General features: G+C 51.4%; 1 protein-coding gene across 1 annotated transcript; it reads left to right on the forward strand.

Annotated features, from left to right (window-relative positions):
- Window positions 1–300: 300 nt before the first annotated feature.
- LOC112122876 (zinc finger protein 239-like) lies at window positions 301–4,231 on the forward strand. The gene is made up of 2 exons (XM_029913856.1): window positions 301–329; window positions 3,131–4,231. The coding sequence occupies exon 2, from the start codon at window positions 3,139–3,141 to the stop codon at window positions 4,159–4,161; it is 1,023 nt and encodes a 340-aa protein (XP_029769716.1). The 5' UTR covers window positions 301–329; window positions 3,131–3,138; the 3' UTR covers window positions 4,162–4,231.
- Window positions 4,232–19,125: the final 14,894 nt, after the last annotated feature.

Genomic DNA, 19,125 nt, shown 5'->3' on the forward strand with positions numbered 1-19,125 from the left:
GGGGGGGGGGGGAGAGACAAGGGGCTCTCTCTTTCTCCCCACCCTGAAGCCTCCTGGCTGCTCTGAGCAGGGTGGGGGTGGGATTCTGCTACGCTGTCCCCCCTCCACACCGAACTTCCATTTTATTGGCCCTCCTCCCCTGTGACTAGTGGGATTGTGGCTGGGGCAGCAGGTGCTGAGTGGGAGTCTCTTGTTGTTTCAGGGGCCGGTGACCTTCGAGGAGGTGGCTGTGTATTTCACCCAGAGGCAGGGGGCTCTGCTGGACCCCGCTCAGAGAGCCCTCCACAGGGACGTCATGCAGGAGAACTATGAGACGGTGACCTCACCGGGTAAGGGGTTCCTGTCGCCTCGGTTATTGGAAGCTGAGGGGTTTGGGATGTGGCCAGATCAGCTTCTTCTCAGGGTCTTCCCTGGCCACTTCAATTTCAGGGGCATGGACCTGATAATCCTCAGATCCAGAGTGAGAGAGACAGATCTCCACACCCCTTCCCATAGGATGGAGGAGTCCGAAACCCAGAGGAGATGCTCATTTAGCTCCATCCCCTCCAGATCTCAAGGTGTCAGAAGAACTGTCCTGACCTGCCAGTCTGAATTCTCATTCACACACAGAATCCCTCTTCCCCTTCCTTCCCGGGACTAGCTCCATCCCTGGGCAGGGCTCTGGGCACTTGGGGGTTAGAAATAGGCCTGCGGTTCTTCCCTTCAGGAACTAGTGAGCAGCAGCGAATACTGTGACTGCAAACAGCCTCCTGAAAACCAAATGGAGTTTCATCTAAACCCCACAAACCATCCCATCTGCCCCTCTCCACGTCCTTCCTGTGTCTTCTTTCCTAGCCCTCCATGGATGGCTAATTGGTTCATCAGTCCCCAGACTGACCGGCTAATTATCCGCATATTCCCCAATCAGTCTTCTCCTGGGGAACAAATCTGTGCCTATATAGGCGCCGACGCTGTGGGTGTGCAGGGCTGCCAATCAGCTGTTTAGAGGCTGGGGGAGGTGCTTGGGGGAGGGCTGAGAGCAGTGAATGGTGGGCGGGTGGGGGCCTCGGGGGAGGGGCGGAGCGAGGGCGGGAAGAAGAGAGCAAGGGTGAGGTGTCAGGGGAGGGGTAGAGTAGGGGCAGGGCTTCAGGGAGGAGCATGCCTGGGGAAAACCAAAAGTCAGCACCTATGGGTGCCTAAGTGATCACTTGTTAGCCTCCAGCACTCTGTCACAAGCGTATCTTGAGTGCAAAGGGTGGTTATCTGAAGTCACTGTCTTCCTGTGTACCTGCAACCAAGCCTTTCTTGAATTAACCCCTTGTAGTCTGGCAGCCACCACCCTTACAACTGTCAGAAAAAGAGAACATATAATATTCATAACTTATTACAGAGCGGCTCCAAATCTGTCAAAGGCACATCTCCCCCTTCCCGTCCCAAGGGGGCTCAGTGACTGGTCAGGGGCACCAGAACAGAGGTGGCCAGGGGGCTATGCCCTGCCTCTTTTTACCAGCCATAAGGGTGAGATACAGGGTGAGGGGGCGGAGAGGAAAAAGTGGGAGGCGGGATCTAGGGGGAAGAGGCAGCGTGGGGGCTCGAGCAGAAGGGGACGATGCGAGGACAGGGGTTCGGTGGGGCCTCAGGCTCAGGGCCACAGGTCAGGCACCAGTGTCCCCCCCACTTTTAGGAACCTTGTGCTGCTCCTGACCATGGTCCCATCCATTCAGATTCCATGTCCCCCGAGCCAAGAGCAGGGCCAAGTTAAGATCAAGGAATGTTCTTTGTGACACACCCTGATCTTGTCTGATTTCACCCCCTGAGCAGGATTCCCCATCCCCCAACCTGGCCTGATCAGCTGGCTGGAACGAGGGGAAGAGCCGTGGGTCCCAGATCTCCAGGGCTTTAAGGAAAGGGAAATCACGAGAGGTGCCCGAACAGATGAGGAATCAATCAAACTGACACAGAAGCAATCAGAGAGTGAAGCAAAAAGCGGGGACTCCCATAAACATGTTGTGAATGAGCTCTCCCAGTTCTGCCTCATCTCACCCATGTCAGGGCTGTGGCCAGCAGGTGTCATAGGACGGGAAGGGACCTGCACTCACAGCTCGACTAAGTATTATCTAGACCATCCCTGACAGGTGTTTGTCTAACCTGCTCTTAAAAATCTCCAACGATGGAGATTCCACAACCTCTCTAGGCATTTATTCCAGTGCTTAACCACCCTTACAGGAAGTTTTCCCTAATGTCCAACCTAAACCGCCCTTGCTGCAATTTAAGCCCATTGCTTCTTGTCCTATCCTCAGAGGTTAAGGAGAACAATGTTTCTCCCTCCTCCTTGTAACAACCTTTTATGTACTTGAAAACTGGTATCATGTCCCCTCTCTGTCTGCTCTTCTCCAGACTAAACAAACCCAATTTTTTCAATCTTCCCTCATAGGTCTTGTTTTCTAGACCTTTCATAATTTTTGTTACTCTTCTCTGGACTTTCTCCAATTTGTTCACATCTTTCCTGAAATGTGGTGCCCAGAACTGGACACAATATTTCAGCTGAGGCCGTATCAGCGTGGAGTAGAGCGGAAGAATTAATTCTCATGTCTTGCTTACAGCACTCCTGCTAATACATCCCAGAATGATGTTTGCTTTTTTTGCAACAGGGTTACACTGTTAACTCCTATTTAGCTTGTGATCCTCTATGACTCCCAGATCCCATTCCGCAGTACTCCTTCCTAGGCAGTCATCAGAGTGGCCTAATCAGTTGTATCATCATGGTGGATGTCACATCTGGCTTCCCACCCATCCACCCTGGCTAACAGATGTAGGATCTTCACCCCTGCTCTGTGATTGACCACAACAGGGTTATTCTTCCTCATCTTTCAAGAATTATGGCTCTTCTTCTACTACTACTACTTTCTCTCTGTCTTTCACACACATCGTCCCCTCTATGCTTGGATGATGTGGAGATGTAACCCAGTTATCATGGATCATGGAGCTCCTGGTGCCCACTTCAGAGAAGGAACAATGACAGATGGTTCAGTAAATTATACCTTTCTCAATTTCCCCAACGCTTGTTGTGTTTCCCCTCTTCCTCATTCTTTCCTTTCACCCAAGCACGGGGAATGATTCATGTCTGAATTCTTTCTCTTTATTCCAGCAGGTGATGGGATGGAGAATGACAAAAAGGAGGAGACTCTACAGCGGGAAGGTCCTGAGCAAGTGGCATCTCAGGGGACCTTATCGGAAAGATCCAAGGGGAATTTTCCCCAGAGTTGCGAGCAGGGGAAAAACTGGGGGAAACAGCACAAGTCAAAGAAGCGGCTGGGCAACCAACCGAGGAAAAGAGTGGGTAAGACCCTTAATTGTGAGGAAGGATACAAAAGCCTCAAGGAAACCTCAGCCCAGAAGAGAATCCATGCGGAAGAGAGAAAAAACACATGCACTGAGTGTGGGAAAACCTTCAATCGGAGCTCAAACCTGATTTCTCATCGGAGAACCCACACCGGAGAGAAACCCTATAAATGCACGGAGTGTGGGAAGAGCTTCAGTCAAACCTCCAATCTGATTTCTCATCGGAGAATCCACACGGGAGAGAGACCCTATAAGTGTATTGAGTGCGGGAAAAGCTTCAATCAGAGCTCCAATCTTATTACGCATCAAAGACTCCACACGGGAGACCGGCCCTACAAATGCCCCGACTGTGGGGAAAACTTCAATCAGAGCTCAGATCTTATTACGCACCAGAGACTGCACACGGGAGAGAGGCCCTACACGTGCACGGACTGTGGGAAAAGTTTCATTTGCCGCTCAAACCTCATTTCGCATCAGAGAATCCACACGAGAGAGAGACCCTATAAATGCTTAGACTGCGGGGAAAGTTTTGACTGGAGCTCACAGCTTATTAAACATCAGATCTTCCATACGGGAGAGAAACCGTATAAATGCTTGGACTGTGGGAAAAGTTTCAGCGACAGCTCCACCCTTATTTCACACCGGAGAATCCACACAGGGGAGAGACCCTATAAATGCCTTGACTGTGGGAAAAGCTTCCATCAGAACTCAACCCTTATTAGGCACAGGAGAACCCACACTGGAGAGAAACCCTATAAATGCCTCGACTGTGGGAAACGTTTCAATCAGAGCTCAAACCTTACTACGCATCAGAGACTTCACATGGCCCAGAAACCTTGAATGTGGGAGCAGCTTAGGGTGACCAGATGTCCCAATTTTATAGGCACAGTCATGATATTTGGGGGTTTGTCTTATATAGGTGCCTATTAACCCCCCATCCTTGTCCCAATTTTTCACACTTGCTATCTGGTCACCCTAGAGCAGCTATAACTCGGGGTCTGATTGTGCCAGCCATCGGCAAATCTATACAGGGAAAATGCCTCTTAAATGTCCTTAGCTTGGAAAATCCTTCAGAGTTAACGGGGTTGTCTACACTGCAGAGCCTTGGCCGGTATATCTCTGCTGGCAAAGTGTCCTAGTGGAGACGCAGCTTAAGCCAACAGAAGGAGATCTGCTGAAATGGCTAAACCACCTCCTGGAAGGACCTTTGCTAAGCCCACAGAAGCACTAGCTGTGCTTACACTGGGATTTTTTGCCACGATAGCTAGGTTGTCTAGGGGGTGTATGATTTTTTTCACACTTCTCGCCAACATAGATCCATCAATGGCTATTAGCCAGGATGGGCAGGGATGGTGTCCCTAGCCTCAGTTTGCCGGAAGCTGGGAATGGGCGACAGGGGATGGATCACTTGATGATTCCCTGTTCTGTTCATTCCCTTGGGGGCACCTGGCATTGGCCACTGCCGGAAGACAGGACACTGGGCTAGATGGACCTTTGGTCTGACCCAGTGTGGCCGTGCTTATGTTCTTATGTTCATAGCTATGCTGGCAAAACTTTGTAGCATAGACTAAACTGATATCAGACCTCAGAGACTTCACACAGGAAATTCTACAAGTGCCAACCACTGTCCTAATTCCCATATGTATCTGTGGCATTTGGCTCCCAAGCATCCAGCTGCCCATCGCTGGGGTGAGGACACAGCAGCGGCCAAACCTGAGCTGATCGGTGACCTTCTGGCTCTGCCTGGTCTAAGCAAACCACAGGCAGAGGAGGAGAAGCCCCGATCAGCCCCTCCTCCCTGCTGCAGCCCTGGCTGCTGAATTGATGGGCCACAGGTGGGGGAAGGGAGAGAGAGAAACTCCTCCAGATGCTCCCTCTGCCTGGCTGAAGTTCCCCCCTCTCCCTTCCCCTCCCAGCCGGGATCCCCCCGCCATGGAGATGAGGAGAAGGACACTCGGTCCAGGCCCCACCTTCACTCTAGACACCTGTCCCCATCCCCCATCTTCCACCAGCCCTTGGGCTGGGCTCCCCAACTTGCCTATATAACAACAGCCAGACTGGGTCAGATCAAAGGTCCATCTAGCCCAGTATCCTGTCTTCCGACAGTGACCAATTCCAGGTGCCCCTGAAGGGAATGAACAGCACGGGCGCTCATCAAGTGATCCATCCCCTGCCGCCCACGCCCACTCCACTACCTGGAGCTGTTCCCTGCAAGGGACGTGTCCCTGACAGCTGACAATGTGTCCACTCCCCTCTACCAGTCCCCCAGGGCGCTGGGTTCTGGGGAATGAAATATTAGGAGACCCGGAAACTGGAAGACTGAAGGTTTTGGGCCTTGTGTAGATGGGAACCAGATGGGGCTCTAGGCTGGCACTCGCTAGTATTTGGGGATGATGGAGTAAGAGGGGAGGGAAGGGATGGGCTTAGAGATTCTGCTCCCTGTTGTTCACCCCTTCTGCCCCTTTGATCTGCCCCCCTCCACGCTCAGCCATTGACAGGGACTGGTTTCCATACAGCCCTTGAAAGAGGCCTAGAAAAGACTAGAGGCCTAGGAATCCCACCTCAGCCCTGGCAGCATCAGCCTCTGAGGCTAGGAAATATGGTCTGGGTTCAACTGGGGTTAGCTAGCACGTTTCCCTCTGATCCGGGTCAGACTTCAGCCAGTGTTCCTGACTGAGCCTGAACATCTGAGGGTTACAGTGGACGAGAAGCTGGATTTGAGTCAGCAGTGTGCCCTTGTTGCCAAGAAGGCTAATGGCATATTGGGCTGCATTAGTAGGAGCGTTGCCAGCAGATCCAGGGAAGTGATTATTCCCTTCTATTCAGCACTGGTGAAGCCACATCTGGAGTATGGCATCCAGTTTTGCACCCCCACTACAGAAAGGATGTGGACAAATTGGAGAGAGTCCAGCGGAGGGCAATGAAAATGATTAGGGGGCTGGGGCACATGACTTATGAGGAGAGGCTGAGGGAACTGGGATTGTTTAGTCTGCAGAAGAGAAAAGTGAGGCGGGATTTGATAGCTGCTTTCAACTACCTGAAAGGGGGTTCCAAAGAGGATGGAGCCCGGCTGTTCTCAGTGGTACCTGATGACAGAACAAGGAGCAATGGTCTCAAGTTGCAGTGGGGGAGATTTAGGTTGAATATTAGGAAAAACTGTTTCACTAGGAGGGTGGTGAAGCACTGGAATGGGTTCCCTAGGAGGTGGTGGAATCTCCTTCCTTAGAGATTTTTAAGGCCTGGCTTGACAAAATCCTGGCAGGGATGATTTAGTTGCTGTTGGTCCTGCTTTGAGCAGGGAGATGGACTAGATGACCTCCTGAGGTCTCTTCCAACCCTAATCTTCTATGATTCTATGATCTCATTTATAGCAGCACCTCCTTTAGAGGTGTGATGGTTACAGGCACCGAGTTCCCCCTTGTCGGGACAGATTGCATCATTCCAAGTGATTCTTACCTCGCTCTCACTTGTGCTGAAGAGCATTTATATTTCTACCTTTTGTATTTTATGAAGCAGAATTGAATAGATTCTAAAATAGCTGGAGCGGGGACAGAAAAATGTGTTGACTCAGCCTGTGGGTTACTGGAGGGTGTTGGGATGAGTCAGAGAAATTCCCTCCATCACCATGTTGATCCCCCCACCCTCCTATTAGCTCACGGATTGTTTATCCTCCCCACATTCCACCCTTCCACCTCCCAAAGTGTTGGCTCTCCATGCACTTTGATTTCTTTGATCCTAAATCAGACTCCTGAGGGCTGGAGATGAAAGTGTCACAGACCTGGAAGCGGAACGCAATTGAATCCCAGACACGGTGTGATCCTTCCGAATTGAAATCCCAGTTTCCATCTGTTGATAAAGTGGCTTCTGCTTCTGGGCTTTTTTCCTTGCCAAGTTCAGATTGGTTACAGACAGCAAGTTTGGGGGATTTTTTGTTTTGTTTGTTTTCCTTTCATTATGATGGTGCTAAAATTTTGTAAATAATACAACTAATGAGGCACAAAGTGAAGTAGGTGCAGCCAATTTGAAAAGGAACACGGGCAAAATTGGTCTCCTGTATTTCAGTCAGATGCAACATGCTCTTGGATTTCAACTGATGTGAACTTGAAATTGGATTTTCATCCCTTGTACTTTTGGGTTTCTCTCTTTCCTGAAGACGTTTGGATCACATACTTGGATATTAGTTTGGCTTGGTAGGATGTACAGCGGATTTATTGGATACCTGCCTCTGACAAATAAGCATTTGCCAGAATAGTCCTTTCTCATTTGTTTTTTACTGCTTCCCCACCTTTCGCCATGTGACCTTAGTGGTGTTTGAACAATGACAATTATAAATAAGTATCGACATACACACTGATGGGTGACTGTGAGGGTCGCAGTTCAAGAGGCAGCAAGTGATATGGAGAAGGAAGCTATTGATCGATCCCTGCCGTGCCATGGGATCCAGTCAGGGTGGGAGGCGGGAGACAGGGGGAACGGTAAGGTTTGCTCTGGAGAGCCAGACAGCTGAGGCTGAGAACTGTTAACTCGCTGCACCTGGGCAAAAGAGAGACAGGAAATGCCATCTGAGCAGCGGGTGAAGCCATCCCTGAATCCTAAAGGGCAACGAATGATGCTTCAAGTTGAGCGATGTGGAGGGAGGTCATCTGATTCCTCAGAGGACGAGGCTGTGCAGAGCTGAGAAGGAAGCGGGGGACATCAGTAGGTCTGACTAGCCTTGAAGACAGGTCTACCTCCATCTCTGAGGCTGGAGAGACAAGCAAGCTGACAGCCCACCTGGTCACCCCTTCCTGTCTAGCACAGCATCCTGTGAGGGGAAACTGTCTCTGCCCCACCCACCAGGTGCGTCCCCACGGGGATAAAAGCCTCGGCTGGGACTGGAGATGCTGACGCTGCTGTCCGTTTACCCCGTTCTCTGGCTCCCATTAAACAGCTTTCCCTGGGTTTCCTGTTCTCGGAGCATTTGTGACTAGATCCCGGCGTCTCTCCCAGAGATTCTGCACTTTTCTGCCCGCTGTAAAATGTTGGTTGTGTTGCTGAGGCCTGCGGGAGCTGGGAGCAGCACTGTCCTGGGCTGGGCTGGGGCTGAGATGCACCGCGCTGAGCTGGGCGTTGGGTGGAGGGGCAGGGGGAGCTTTTTATTTCTTGCTTTGAAAATATAAAGTAGAATTTAGTTTCTCAAACTCCCAGTGTCCTTGGTCTTGAATTATGAGTAGAAATGGCCTTGAATAGATTCAGAGGCTGTCAAGGAAGCCTCTTTGAGGTGTGCTTTTCCCACGTGTGTGTGCGCACATTTTATTAGGCCTGATCCTCTTGCCATAATTTGCTCCCCGTTGGTTCTTTACGGACGACGAAATATGGGCACGGGTGGCATGTGAACCACCTGTTCCAGGAAGCTAGCACCGAGGCCCCACCCCTTCCACCACCCCAGCGGCGGCTCCAGGCACCAACGCTCCAAGCGCGTGCCTGGGGCGGGAAGCCGTGGGGGGGCAGCCTGCCGGTCCCTGCGAAGGCAGCAGTCAGGCAGCCTTCGGCGGCTTGCCTGCGGGAGGTCCTGCGGATTCGGCGGCAATTCGTCAGCGGGTATGCTGAAGCCACGGGACCGGCGGACCTCCCGCAGGCAGGCCGCCGAAGCCAGCCTGCCTGCCGTGCTTGGGGCGGCAAAAAACATAGAGCCGCCCCTGCACCGCCCTTCCCCACCAGGGCCCCAGGCCCTTCACTGTGGCCAGAGGAGCCGTGCCCCAGCTGCCCTGAGTCCCAGCCTGCTGGCTGGCTGGCCCCATGGGGGAAGAGCAGGGAACCCATGAGGGGGCCTCGGGGAGGACCATGGGCAGGGCCATGCCTGGCTGTTTGGGGAGTCTTAGCCTCCCCTGGCCTGTGATACTCGCCACCCATGAATATGTGTCACATTTCATTTACGAACATGATGATTTGTCTTAGAGCTGCACCTCCAGGTCCCGCCCAAGACCAGTGCCCTGTTGTGCTAGACGCTGTACATACATGTCATGAGAGACATGAAGGAGCTGCCCATCAGAATAGAAAACCCCCCAGAAAGGTGGTGTCCCTACCCTCTGATTGCCAGAAGCTGGGAATGGACGCCAGGGGATGGCTCACTTGATGATTCCCTGTTCTGTTCATTCCCTCTGGGGCACCTGACATTGGCGACTGTCGGAAGACAAGACACTGGACTAGATGGACCTTTGGTCTGACCCGCTATGGCCACACTTATGAGACACTGGCAACTTCAGAAGCTGTTAACTTTTGCACTTGAAGTAGGGATTCAACTTCTCAGTGTGTGAAAAACACAGTGGATCTTACTAAGAAAATGTCTGTTTTTCCATGGGGTAATTAACATGCTTTAGCCGTCCCACTACAAAAACAAAGTGCAGACAAGGCAACGTAGGCCGGAAGTACGCTACACGGTTAGTGCGACGCAAGCTGCCTTGAGCCAACCTAGCTGGGGAAGTGTCCTCACTTCAGTTTGGCTATAGGGTTGCCAACTTTCTAATCGCACAAAACTGAACACCCTAGCCCCGCCCCTTCCCCGAGGCCCTGCCCCCTGCTCACCACATTCCCCCTCCCTCAGTGGCTCGCTCTCCCCCACCCTCACTCGCTTTCACTGGGCTGGGGTAGCGGGTTGGAGTGCGGGAGGGGGTGAGGGCTCCGTCTGGGGGTGCGGGCTCCGGGGTGGGGCCAGAAATGAGGGGCTGGGGGGGTGAGGGCTCTGGGGGTGCAGGCTCTGGGGTGGGGCTGGGGATGAGGGGTTTGGGGTGCAGGAGGGGGCTCTGGGTTTAGGGGGGTGCATGGTTGGGGTGTGGGCTTACCTCGGGTGGCTCCCGGTCAGCAGCGCAGTGGGGGGGAAGGGGCTAAGGCAGGCTTCCTGCTTGTCCTGACTCCACACTGTGCCGTGGAAGTGACCAGCAGGTCCGGCTCCTAGGTGGAGGCACGCAGGTGGCTCTCCGTGCTGCTCTTGCCCGCAGACACTGCCCCCGCAGCTCCCATTGGCCACAGTTCCTGGCCAATGGGAGTGCAGAGCCAGTGCTCAGGGCGGGGGCAGCATGTGGAGACCCCTCCACACACCTAGGAGCCGGACCTGCTGTCTGCTTCCGGAGTGCAGCGCGGTGCCAGGACAGGTAGGGACTAGCCTGCTTTAGTCACGCAGCACCGCCGACCAGACTTTTAACAGCCTGATTGGCAGTGCTGACTGGAGCCACCAGGGTCCCTTTTCCACCGGGTGTTCCGGTCAAAAACCAGATACCTGGTCACCCTATTTGGCTCCCATTGAGGTGCCACTCTACACCGATTTAGCAACACCGCCTCCCCAAGCGGTGCAGAGTCACGGTCGATGTAGCTGTCAACACTGCGTTGCTTACTTCGACTGTCACGGGCTGTCAGGAGCCGTGCCACACTGACAGTGCATTGGATACAAGCGCTCCGGGTGAGGACGCGCACTGCCGACACGAGCGATGGAATTACCACGGGGGCTGTCTGCCAACGTACATTAGGTCAACTTAATGTTGTAGTGTAGAGGTGGCCTTAGTTTCACCAATCGGTGAACTAGGCATAGACCAGGGGTTCTCAACCTTTTTCTTTCTGAGGCTCCCCTCAACATGCTAGAAAAACTCCAGGGCCCAGTGGCGGGGGGGGGGGGGGGCACCCTTCAGGCCAGGGGTGGGACCCTGGGGCATAGGCATAGTTTGACTTCTATTGGGGGGCCAAGGACCGGCAGGGCTCAGGCCAGCTCTGCACAGCGGGGTCCAGGGAGGGAGGGCCACCTCCAGCCCCTGACTCACCTCATCAGGCCACCCACCTGTCTGGGGCTGTGTGCCGGTGGCTACTCCCCGAGGGCTCTGCTGGGCCTGGAGCTGCCTGGGCCGCTCTGACTGGCTGCGTGAGCAGTCAAAGGAGGCTGGGAGCTGAGGAGCAGATGGGGGAATGCCACGGCTGCCCACTCCAGGGCACCACCAGCCAGAGGAGCAGCTGCCCCTCACTGCCTGGCTCTGTCATCCTGCCTAGGATCTGGCCAGAGGGTAGGGCCTGAGGGGGGCTGAGGGAGAAAAGGAGGTGGGGGAAGGTGGGGCTGCCCCCAGGACTACCCCACTCTGGATAAGGCACTGCAGTTTGGAGGGGCAACACCCTTCTTCCCCCTCAATTCTGTCCATGGGCTCAAGGTTTCTGCCCGTGGCAGTGGGGCTTCAGCCCCGCCGCTCCTGGCTTCAGGGAGGTGGGGGGAGCTCAGGGTTTCAGCCCCGCATTGCTCCCGGCTGCAGGGGGTTGGGGGACTCAGGGCTGAGGCCTCCCACTGCTCCTGGCTTCAGCCCCATGGGGGGATGTGCCGGGGCTCAGGGCTTCAGCTCTGCACCACACCCCACTTCAGCCCTGCAAGGGGCACCAGGGCTCTGGGCTTCAGCCCCGCGCTGCTCCCCGCTTCCGCCCTGCAGGATGGGGGCACCGCACTGCTCCCTGCTTCAGCCCCATGGGAGTGAGGGGGCGCCGGGGCTCAGGGCTTCAGCCCTGAGACTAGGTGAGGTCAGCGCTATTCCCCCAAACACCTGACCAATGCCAGGAGAATCAGGATAATTCATTATAAAAAATCTTTGATTTTGGGCGGACAAAACACTAAACGTGTCAAAATAAGGAACATCCCTGCGATGTATCATGGCAACATATGTAGCACACATAGAAGATTATGAAATTAAAATCTGCAATTAGAAGTACACCTCTACCTCGATATAACGCTGTCATCAGGAGCCAAAAAATCTTACCGTGTTATAGGTGAAAGCGTGTTATATTGACCTTGCTTTGATCCACCGGAGTGCGCAGCCCCGCCCCGCCAGAGCACTGCTTTACCGCGTTATATCCGAATTCGTGTTATATCGGGTGGCGTTATATTGAGGTAGAGGTGTACAAACAATTCCGTAGAACAATCAATCAACATCTATGTGTAGGCAACAAAGGACTGGCTGTGTTTGCACTGGATGGGGTTTTTTTAAATACATTTTCAATTACAAAGGGGGAGGGGGAGGCACATGTTACTGGAAGTCCAAAGCAGCATTGAATGTTATAGAAATGTAAACAGTGTTGTTCTAGCCGTGTGGGTCGCAGGATATTAGAGAGACAAGAGACAATATCTTTTATTGGACTAACTTCTGTTGGAGTTATGGCTTATTACAACCACCTATAAGCTGCTAAGGTCCCTTTTTGTCCTCAGACTACAGAGGTGTTAATGGGCCACTTTAGATTGAATGGTCCCTTACTAAGAGGGACAGAAGCTCCCTGAAAGTGGGGGTACCACCAGTGCCCGAACCAGAGCCCACACCCCACACCCAAAGTCCCTCCCAGAGCCTGCACCCCCTCCCACACCCAACCTCCCTGCCTCAGCCTGGTGAAAGTGAGTGAGGTGGGGGAGAGTGACTGATGGAGGGAGGGGGGATGGAGTGAACGGGGGCGGGGCCTCGGAGAAGGGGGCAGAGCAAGGGCTGAGTGGGAGGCTTGGGGGTCCCCCAAAATGTTTAAAATCATAATGGGGGTCCTCGGGTGGCTAAAGTTTGAGCACTGCTGGTCTAGTGAATATCTGGGAGTCAAGTTCTACACACATGTGGTGATGTGCAAAAGCATTAGGGTGCTGGATGGAGAAGCGAATAACAGTTGACAAAGACAATCCTTTTTGGTAGATCAAAAGTAACTGAAGAAATTTTGACACCAACACAGGAAATCAGTCAGCCTTGAAGTCATATGATCCCAAAGAAAGAAAGAACATTTAGAATTAAAAACTAGTGTCAGACTATAAACAGGAAGCATTAGACCAGAAACTCTGTGATTTGTGATGGCTGAAGCCACTATTAATATTAACTATTAATATGTTCAATGATTTACTATTAAAAATATAAATTAAATAGCACAAGGAGATCCGTCTGCGCAATGTTAATGAAGGTAAATGACGAACTGCGAAGAGTAAGAACGGCCATACTGGGTCAGCCCAATGGCCCATCTGGCCCAGTGGCCTGTCTTCTGACAGTGGCCAAAAATATCATTTTAAAAAGTAAATAATTTAAAGGAGCGAAACTCCATTTGCAGTGGGTTACAGGAAAAAGGCCGTTCAATCCAGGCAAACAGAACAACAGCAAAGACAAATGTGCAAATTGCTGTGGGGCTTTACTAGGGTGACCAGAGAGCAAGTGTGAAAAATCGAAACTGGCGTAATAGGCGCCTATGAAAGACAAAGCCCCAAATATCGGAACTGTCCCTATAAAATCAGGACATCTGGTCACCCTAGACTTTACACAGAAATACAATCTGGTGATGGAATCTTTTAAATGCTAAAAACACGTGTGACCATTATTATTTTTTGGTAAACTATTTCACTGACTCCAGTCTCCTTTAGCAGCTCAATGCATCGTATCCGATCGGGAAGAGCCGCCCTGTCTAGAGAACGGGATGTCCTGCGCCTTCAAGAAAACAGCCCTGGGAAGCAGGGGCGGAGGGCATGATCCCCATACCCTATTTTTGCAACCATTGCAGCTGGCTGGCCCCATTTGGGGGTAACTTTTACCCCTCTGCCCTGCCCCGTCCTGGGCTTCTCCCCCTCTCTGCCGCCACTGCCTGGCAGTGCCTCAACCCTGCCTCCAGCGGTCGGCTCTTCCTGTGCAGTCAGTTTAGCCCCTGCCCAGATTTTGCCCACATCCGCTCTGCCCCCTTTACTGTTATTATTGGCCATCCCAAGAGAGGGGAGCAGGCTCTGCAGATGTCAAGGACAGGGCTTAATTTGTAATGAAAGAGGAGCCCTGGGCTCAAGTCATTTATTTTTTTAACATCCATAACTGACGCTGCAAGCCCAGAGGTGCCGGGGCTATGAACTGCCGAGCCCAGAGGTGCCGGGGCTATGAACTGCCGAGCCCAGAGGTGCCAGGGCACAAATGAAGCCCTGGGCACCGAAGAGCCTCCCTGTTCAGGACCAGCCACGCAGCAAACGGAGGCTTGCAGGCGCTGGCCACATTTGCAACGGCTGCACCTGGCCAGGCTCCTTCACTACAGCTCGAATCGCCCCCGGGGCCAGGGGCGCCCAGAACCGCGTCCCCTGCAGCAGCCAAGGGAGGGCCGGGGCGAGGCTGCCCCTGGCTCGGCTCCAGGGCGGCTTGCAATGCGATCGGTTCGTCGCTAGGACCCTGTCGGGAGCCGGGGAAGGGCGTCACGCCGGAGCAGGAAGTGATTTGCTCTACACAGTAACCCTTTGTTGCTTCTGGTGGGAGCTCTGCATTGTCCCTTGCAAGAGCCCCCCTCCCAGCCCAGGCTGCTGCTCCGGGAGCCCCCCGAGCTCTGGCTGCAGCCGGGCGAGGTGAATATCCAGGAGTAGCATCTCCCCCCCCCGCTCCCCCAGTTTGCAAACCCCAACCTGCCCGGGCCACCCCCGCCTAGGGAAGCAGAACTTCCAGCCAAGGAGGGGGGACCCCGGACGATCCCCGCTGAGCAGCCCCCTGCTCCCCAGTGAGGACACCCCTGGGAGCGAAGGTAAGCGAGACCTTCCCTTTGCACCCCACCAAGGTTATACCCTCCCCCTGCAGACTTTGGTTAACCCGCCCCCCCCCCAGCCGTTGGCTGGCGATTTGAGGCTGAAAAATCCGCTCCGCGGGGTCGATTGATGCCTGCGCCGTCCTCCCTTTTTTCCCTGCCAGCGGCACGTTTATTTGCAAGGCGTGGATGTTCACGTTGCCAGGCGCTCCTTGGGAACCTGTGCAAAACGTGTGTGTGTGTGTGCATTGCATCCCCCTCTCCCCCGGCCTGCAGCTGCATCCTCGGCTCGTGCAAAAACCGGAGTCGCTCCCACCAGGTCAGAGTGGAACTGTGGCCCATTCACACCAGCTGGAATCTGGATTCATTGATTCCAGCGCGGTTACAGCTGATTGACGCCAGCCGGGGATCGGGCCCTGTTGGAGCCACACCGCTTTACCCTGGGTGTGGAGCTTGGCTTGAAAACATTGTATAAACATACCGTGCCTATTTTAGTAATAGTTGGTACAGACTAGCTTTGGGTTACTTCCGGCTCAGCAACTCAGAGAATCATAGGCTTAGAAAGTCATCTAGTCCAGCGGCTTTTCAGGCTACTTGTCTGATGTACCCCCAAGTTTCACCTCACTTAAAAAACACTTAAAATCAGACTAAATTTTTCAGTTTACGAGAACTGAAAAATTGCGGAGTTTCTCATTGTAACCATATAATTATAAAATAAATCGATTGCAATATAAATATTGTACTTCCATTTCAGTGTAGCATTTAATTTCAGAAAGGGGAACTACACAAAAATGAGGAGGTTAGTTAAACAGAAATTAACAGGTACAGTGCCAAAAGTGAAATCCCTGCAAGCTGCGTGGAAACATTTAAAGACCCCATAATAAAGACTCAATGTAAATGTACACCCCAAATTAGAAAACCTAGTTAAGAGAACCAAAAAAGAGCCACCGTGGCTAAACAACAAAGTAAAAGAAGCAGTGAGAGGCAAAAAGGCATCCTTTAAAAAGTGGAAGTTAAATCCTAGTGAGGAAAATAGAAGAAGCATAAACACTGGCAAATGAAGTGTACAAATACAATTAGGAAGTCCAAAAAGAATTTGAGGAACAGTTAGCCAAAGACTCAAAAAGTAATAGCAAATTTTTTTTAAAGTACATCAGAAGCAGGAAGCCTGCTACACAACCAGTGGGGCCACTGGACGGTCGAGATGCTAAAGGAGCACTCAAGGATGATAAGGCCATTGCGGAGAAACTAAATGAATTCTTTGCATCCGTCTTCATGGCTGAGGATGTGAGGGAGATTCCCAAACCTGAGCCATTCTTTTTAGGTGACAGATCTGAGGAACTGTCCCAGATTGAGGTGTCATTAGAGGAGGTTTGGGAACAAACTGATAAATTAAACAACAATAAGTCACCAGGACCAGATGGTATTCACACAAGAGTTCTGAAGGAACTCAAATGTGAAATTGCAGAACCACTAACTGTAGTCTGTTACCTATCATTTAAATCAGCTTCTGTACCAGATGACTGGAGGATAGCTAATGTGATGCCAATTTTTAAAAAGGGCTCCAGAGGTGATCCCGGCAATTACGGGCCTGTAAACCTGACTTCAGTACCGGGCAAACTGGTTGAAACTATAATGAACAATATTGTCAGACATAGATGAACAGAAAGAGGAAGAGTCAACATGGTTTTAGTAAAGGGAAATCATGTCTCACCAATCTACTAGAATTCTTTGAGCGGGGTCAACAAGCATGTGGACCAAGTAGATATAGTGTATTTAGATTTTCAGAAAGCCTTTGACAAGGTCACTCACCAAAGGCTCTTACACAAAGTAAGCTGCCACGGATTGGTAACTGGTTAAAAGATAGGAAACAAAGGGTAGATATAAATGGTCAGTTTTCAGAATGGAGAGAGGTAAATAGTGGTGTCCCCAGGGGTATGTTCTGGGACCAGTCCTAGTCAACATATTCATAAATGATCTGGAAACAGGGGTAAACAGTGAGGCGGCAAAATTTGCAGATGATACAAAATTACTAAAGACAGTTAAGACCCAGGCAGACTGTGAAGAGCTACAAAAGGATCTCTCAAAACTGGGTGACTGGGCAACAAAATGGTAGATGAAATTTAATGTTGATAAATGCAAAGTAATGCATATTGGAAAGCATAATCCCAACTATACATATAAAATGATGGGGTCTAAATTAGCTGCTACCACTCAAGAAAGATCTTGGAGTCATTGTGGATAGTTCTCTGAAAACATCCACTCAACGTGCAGCAACAGTCAAAAAAGTGAACAGAATGCTGGGAATAATTAAGAAAGGAATAGATAATAGGACAGAAAATATCATGTTGCCTCTATATAAATCCATGGTATGCCCACATCTTGAATACTGTGTGCAGATGTGGTCGCCCCATATCAAAAAAGATATATTGGAATTGGAAAAGGTTCAGAAAAGGGCAACAAAAATGATTAGGGGTATGGAACTGCTTCTGTATGAGGAGAGATTAATAAAACTGGGACTTTTCAGCTTGGAAAAGAGACGGCTAAGGGGAGATATGATTGAGGTCTATAAAATCATGACTGGTTTAGAGAAAGTAGATAAGGAAGTGTTGTTTACTACTTCTCATAACACAAGAACTAGGGGTCACCAAATGAAATTAATAGGCAGTAGGTTTAAAACAAATAAAAGGAAGCATTTCTTCACACAACGCACAGTCAACCTGTGGAACTCCTTGCCAGAGGATGTTGTGAAGGCCAAGACCATAAGAGGTTTCAAAAAGGAACTGGATAAATTCATGGAGGATAGATCCATCAATGGCTATTAGCCAGGATGGGCAGGAATAGTGTTCCTAGCCTCTGTTTGCCAGAAGCTGGGAATGAGCGACAGGGGGTGGATCACTTGATGATTCCCTGTTCTGTTCATTCCCTCTGGGACACCTGGCATTGGCTACTGTTAGAAGACAGGATACTGGGCTAGATGGACCATTGGTCTGACCCAGTAGTGCCATTCTTATGTTCTTATGTGTTTGTGGCATCCTGATGTATGACTGGGGCCTCTTAAGTGCTACAGTTTTAGGCACCTACTTTTGAAAATCAGGCCCAACGAATGCCGGCCAAACCTTCAGGATGGGGGATTGTATCTTGGAAAGCAGTGACTCTGCAAAGGATTTCAGGGTCATGACGGACAAAGAACGGGAGCTCCCATTGGGCTCCTGTGGCAAAGGAATAAGAGGAAGGAGGTGATTTTACCTCTGTCAATGGCCTTTGATGAGACAGGTACTGTAGTGCTGTGTACATTTCCAGGGTCTGCATGCTGAAAAATTGAAGAGGGTGCAGAGAAGAGCCACAATATTGATTGAAGGGGGGGGGGGTGAAAACAATGCACAGTGAGAGACTTAAAGGGCTCGATCTATTATTTTAGCAAAAAGAGGACTGGGAGGTGAGTTGATGATAGTGTATAAAAATCCTTTCACAGGGAGAAAATACCAACTTGGGAAGGACTTTGAGTGGAGAAAGGCAGAACCAGAACCAGTAACTGGACACTGGAGCTAGACAAATTCAGATTAGAAATAAGGCACATTTTTAATCGGGAGAATCATTAATTATTGGAACAAACCACCAAGGGAAGGAGGTGGGTTCTTCCTTTATTGATGTCTTCCAAAGAGATCGGAGGCCTTTCTGGACTATGCACTTTAGTCAAACAAAAGTTATTGGGCTCAGTGCTTGGGGTATCTGGATGAAATTCTTAGGCCTGTGTTGTAGATTTTATACATCAGACTATATCAGTGGTTCTCCAACATTTTTGACCGGGCCCCCCTTCTGGTCTGTCGTCGTTTACCCCCCTCCAAGTACATATACGGCCACCCAGCTCTGAAGGCAGACTGGAGAGCAGCGGCTGCTGGCCGGGTGCCCAGCTCTGAAGGCAGCGCTGCCGCCAGCAGCAGCACAGAAGTAAGAGTGGCCATGTGAAAAGTTTGATATTTGTTTATATCACTTTTTACAGCAGACTTAGTGCCCCATTGCCACCCTTACTTCTGCGTTGCTGCCACCCCAAGGCTGACAGCCAGTGCCCCGCTGCCTCCAGGTGAGGGATTTGGGGGGAGGGAAGGAGAGTCCAAGTCTGGGCTGCCTCCCGGTGAGGGAATGGGGGGGTGGGGGTGGGTAGGAAAGCCCAGCTGTACCCTTTATCCCTGCTTCCCAGGTATGCACAGCCCTTTTGTGTGAGCCTCAGCCACCCATGGCTGACAGCCAGAGTCTTCAAAAAAACCAATCCCCTAAAAAACACACAGCTCTTGCCTA

Source organism: Terrapene carolina, unplaced genomic scaffold (assembly GCF_002925995.2).
Source record: "Terrapene carolina triunguis isolate 2854851 unplaced genomic scaffold, T_m_triunguis-2.0 Scaffold990, whole genome shotgun sequence".
Taxonomy (NCBI): Eukaryota; Metazoa; Chordata; order Testudines; family Emydidae; genus Terrapene; species Terrapene triunguis.

Coding starts and splice junctions, on each gene's coding strand:
- LOC112122876 (XM_029913856.1), top strand. CDS start 3,139: ATGGAGAATGACAAAAAGGAGGAGACTCTACAGCGGGAAGGTCCTGAG.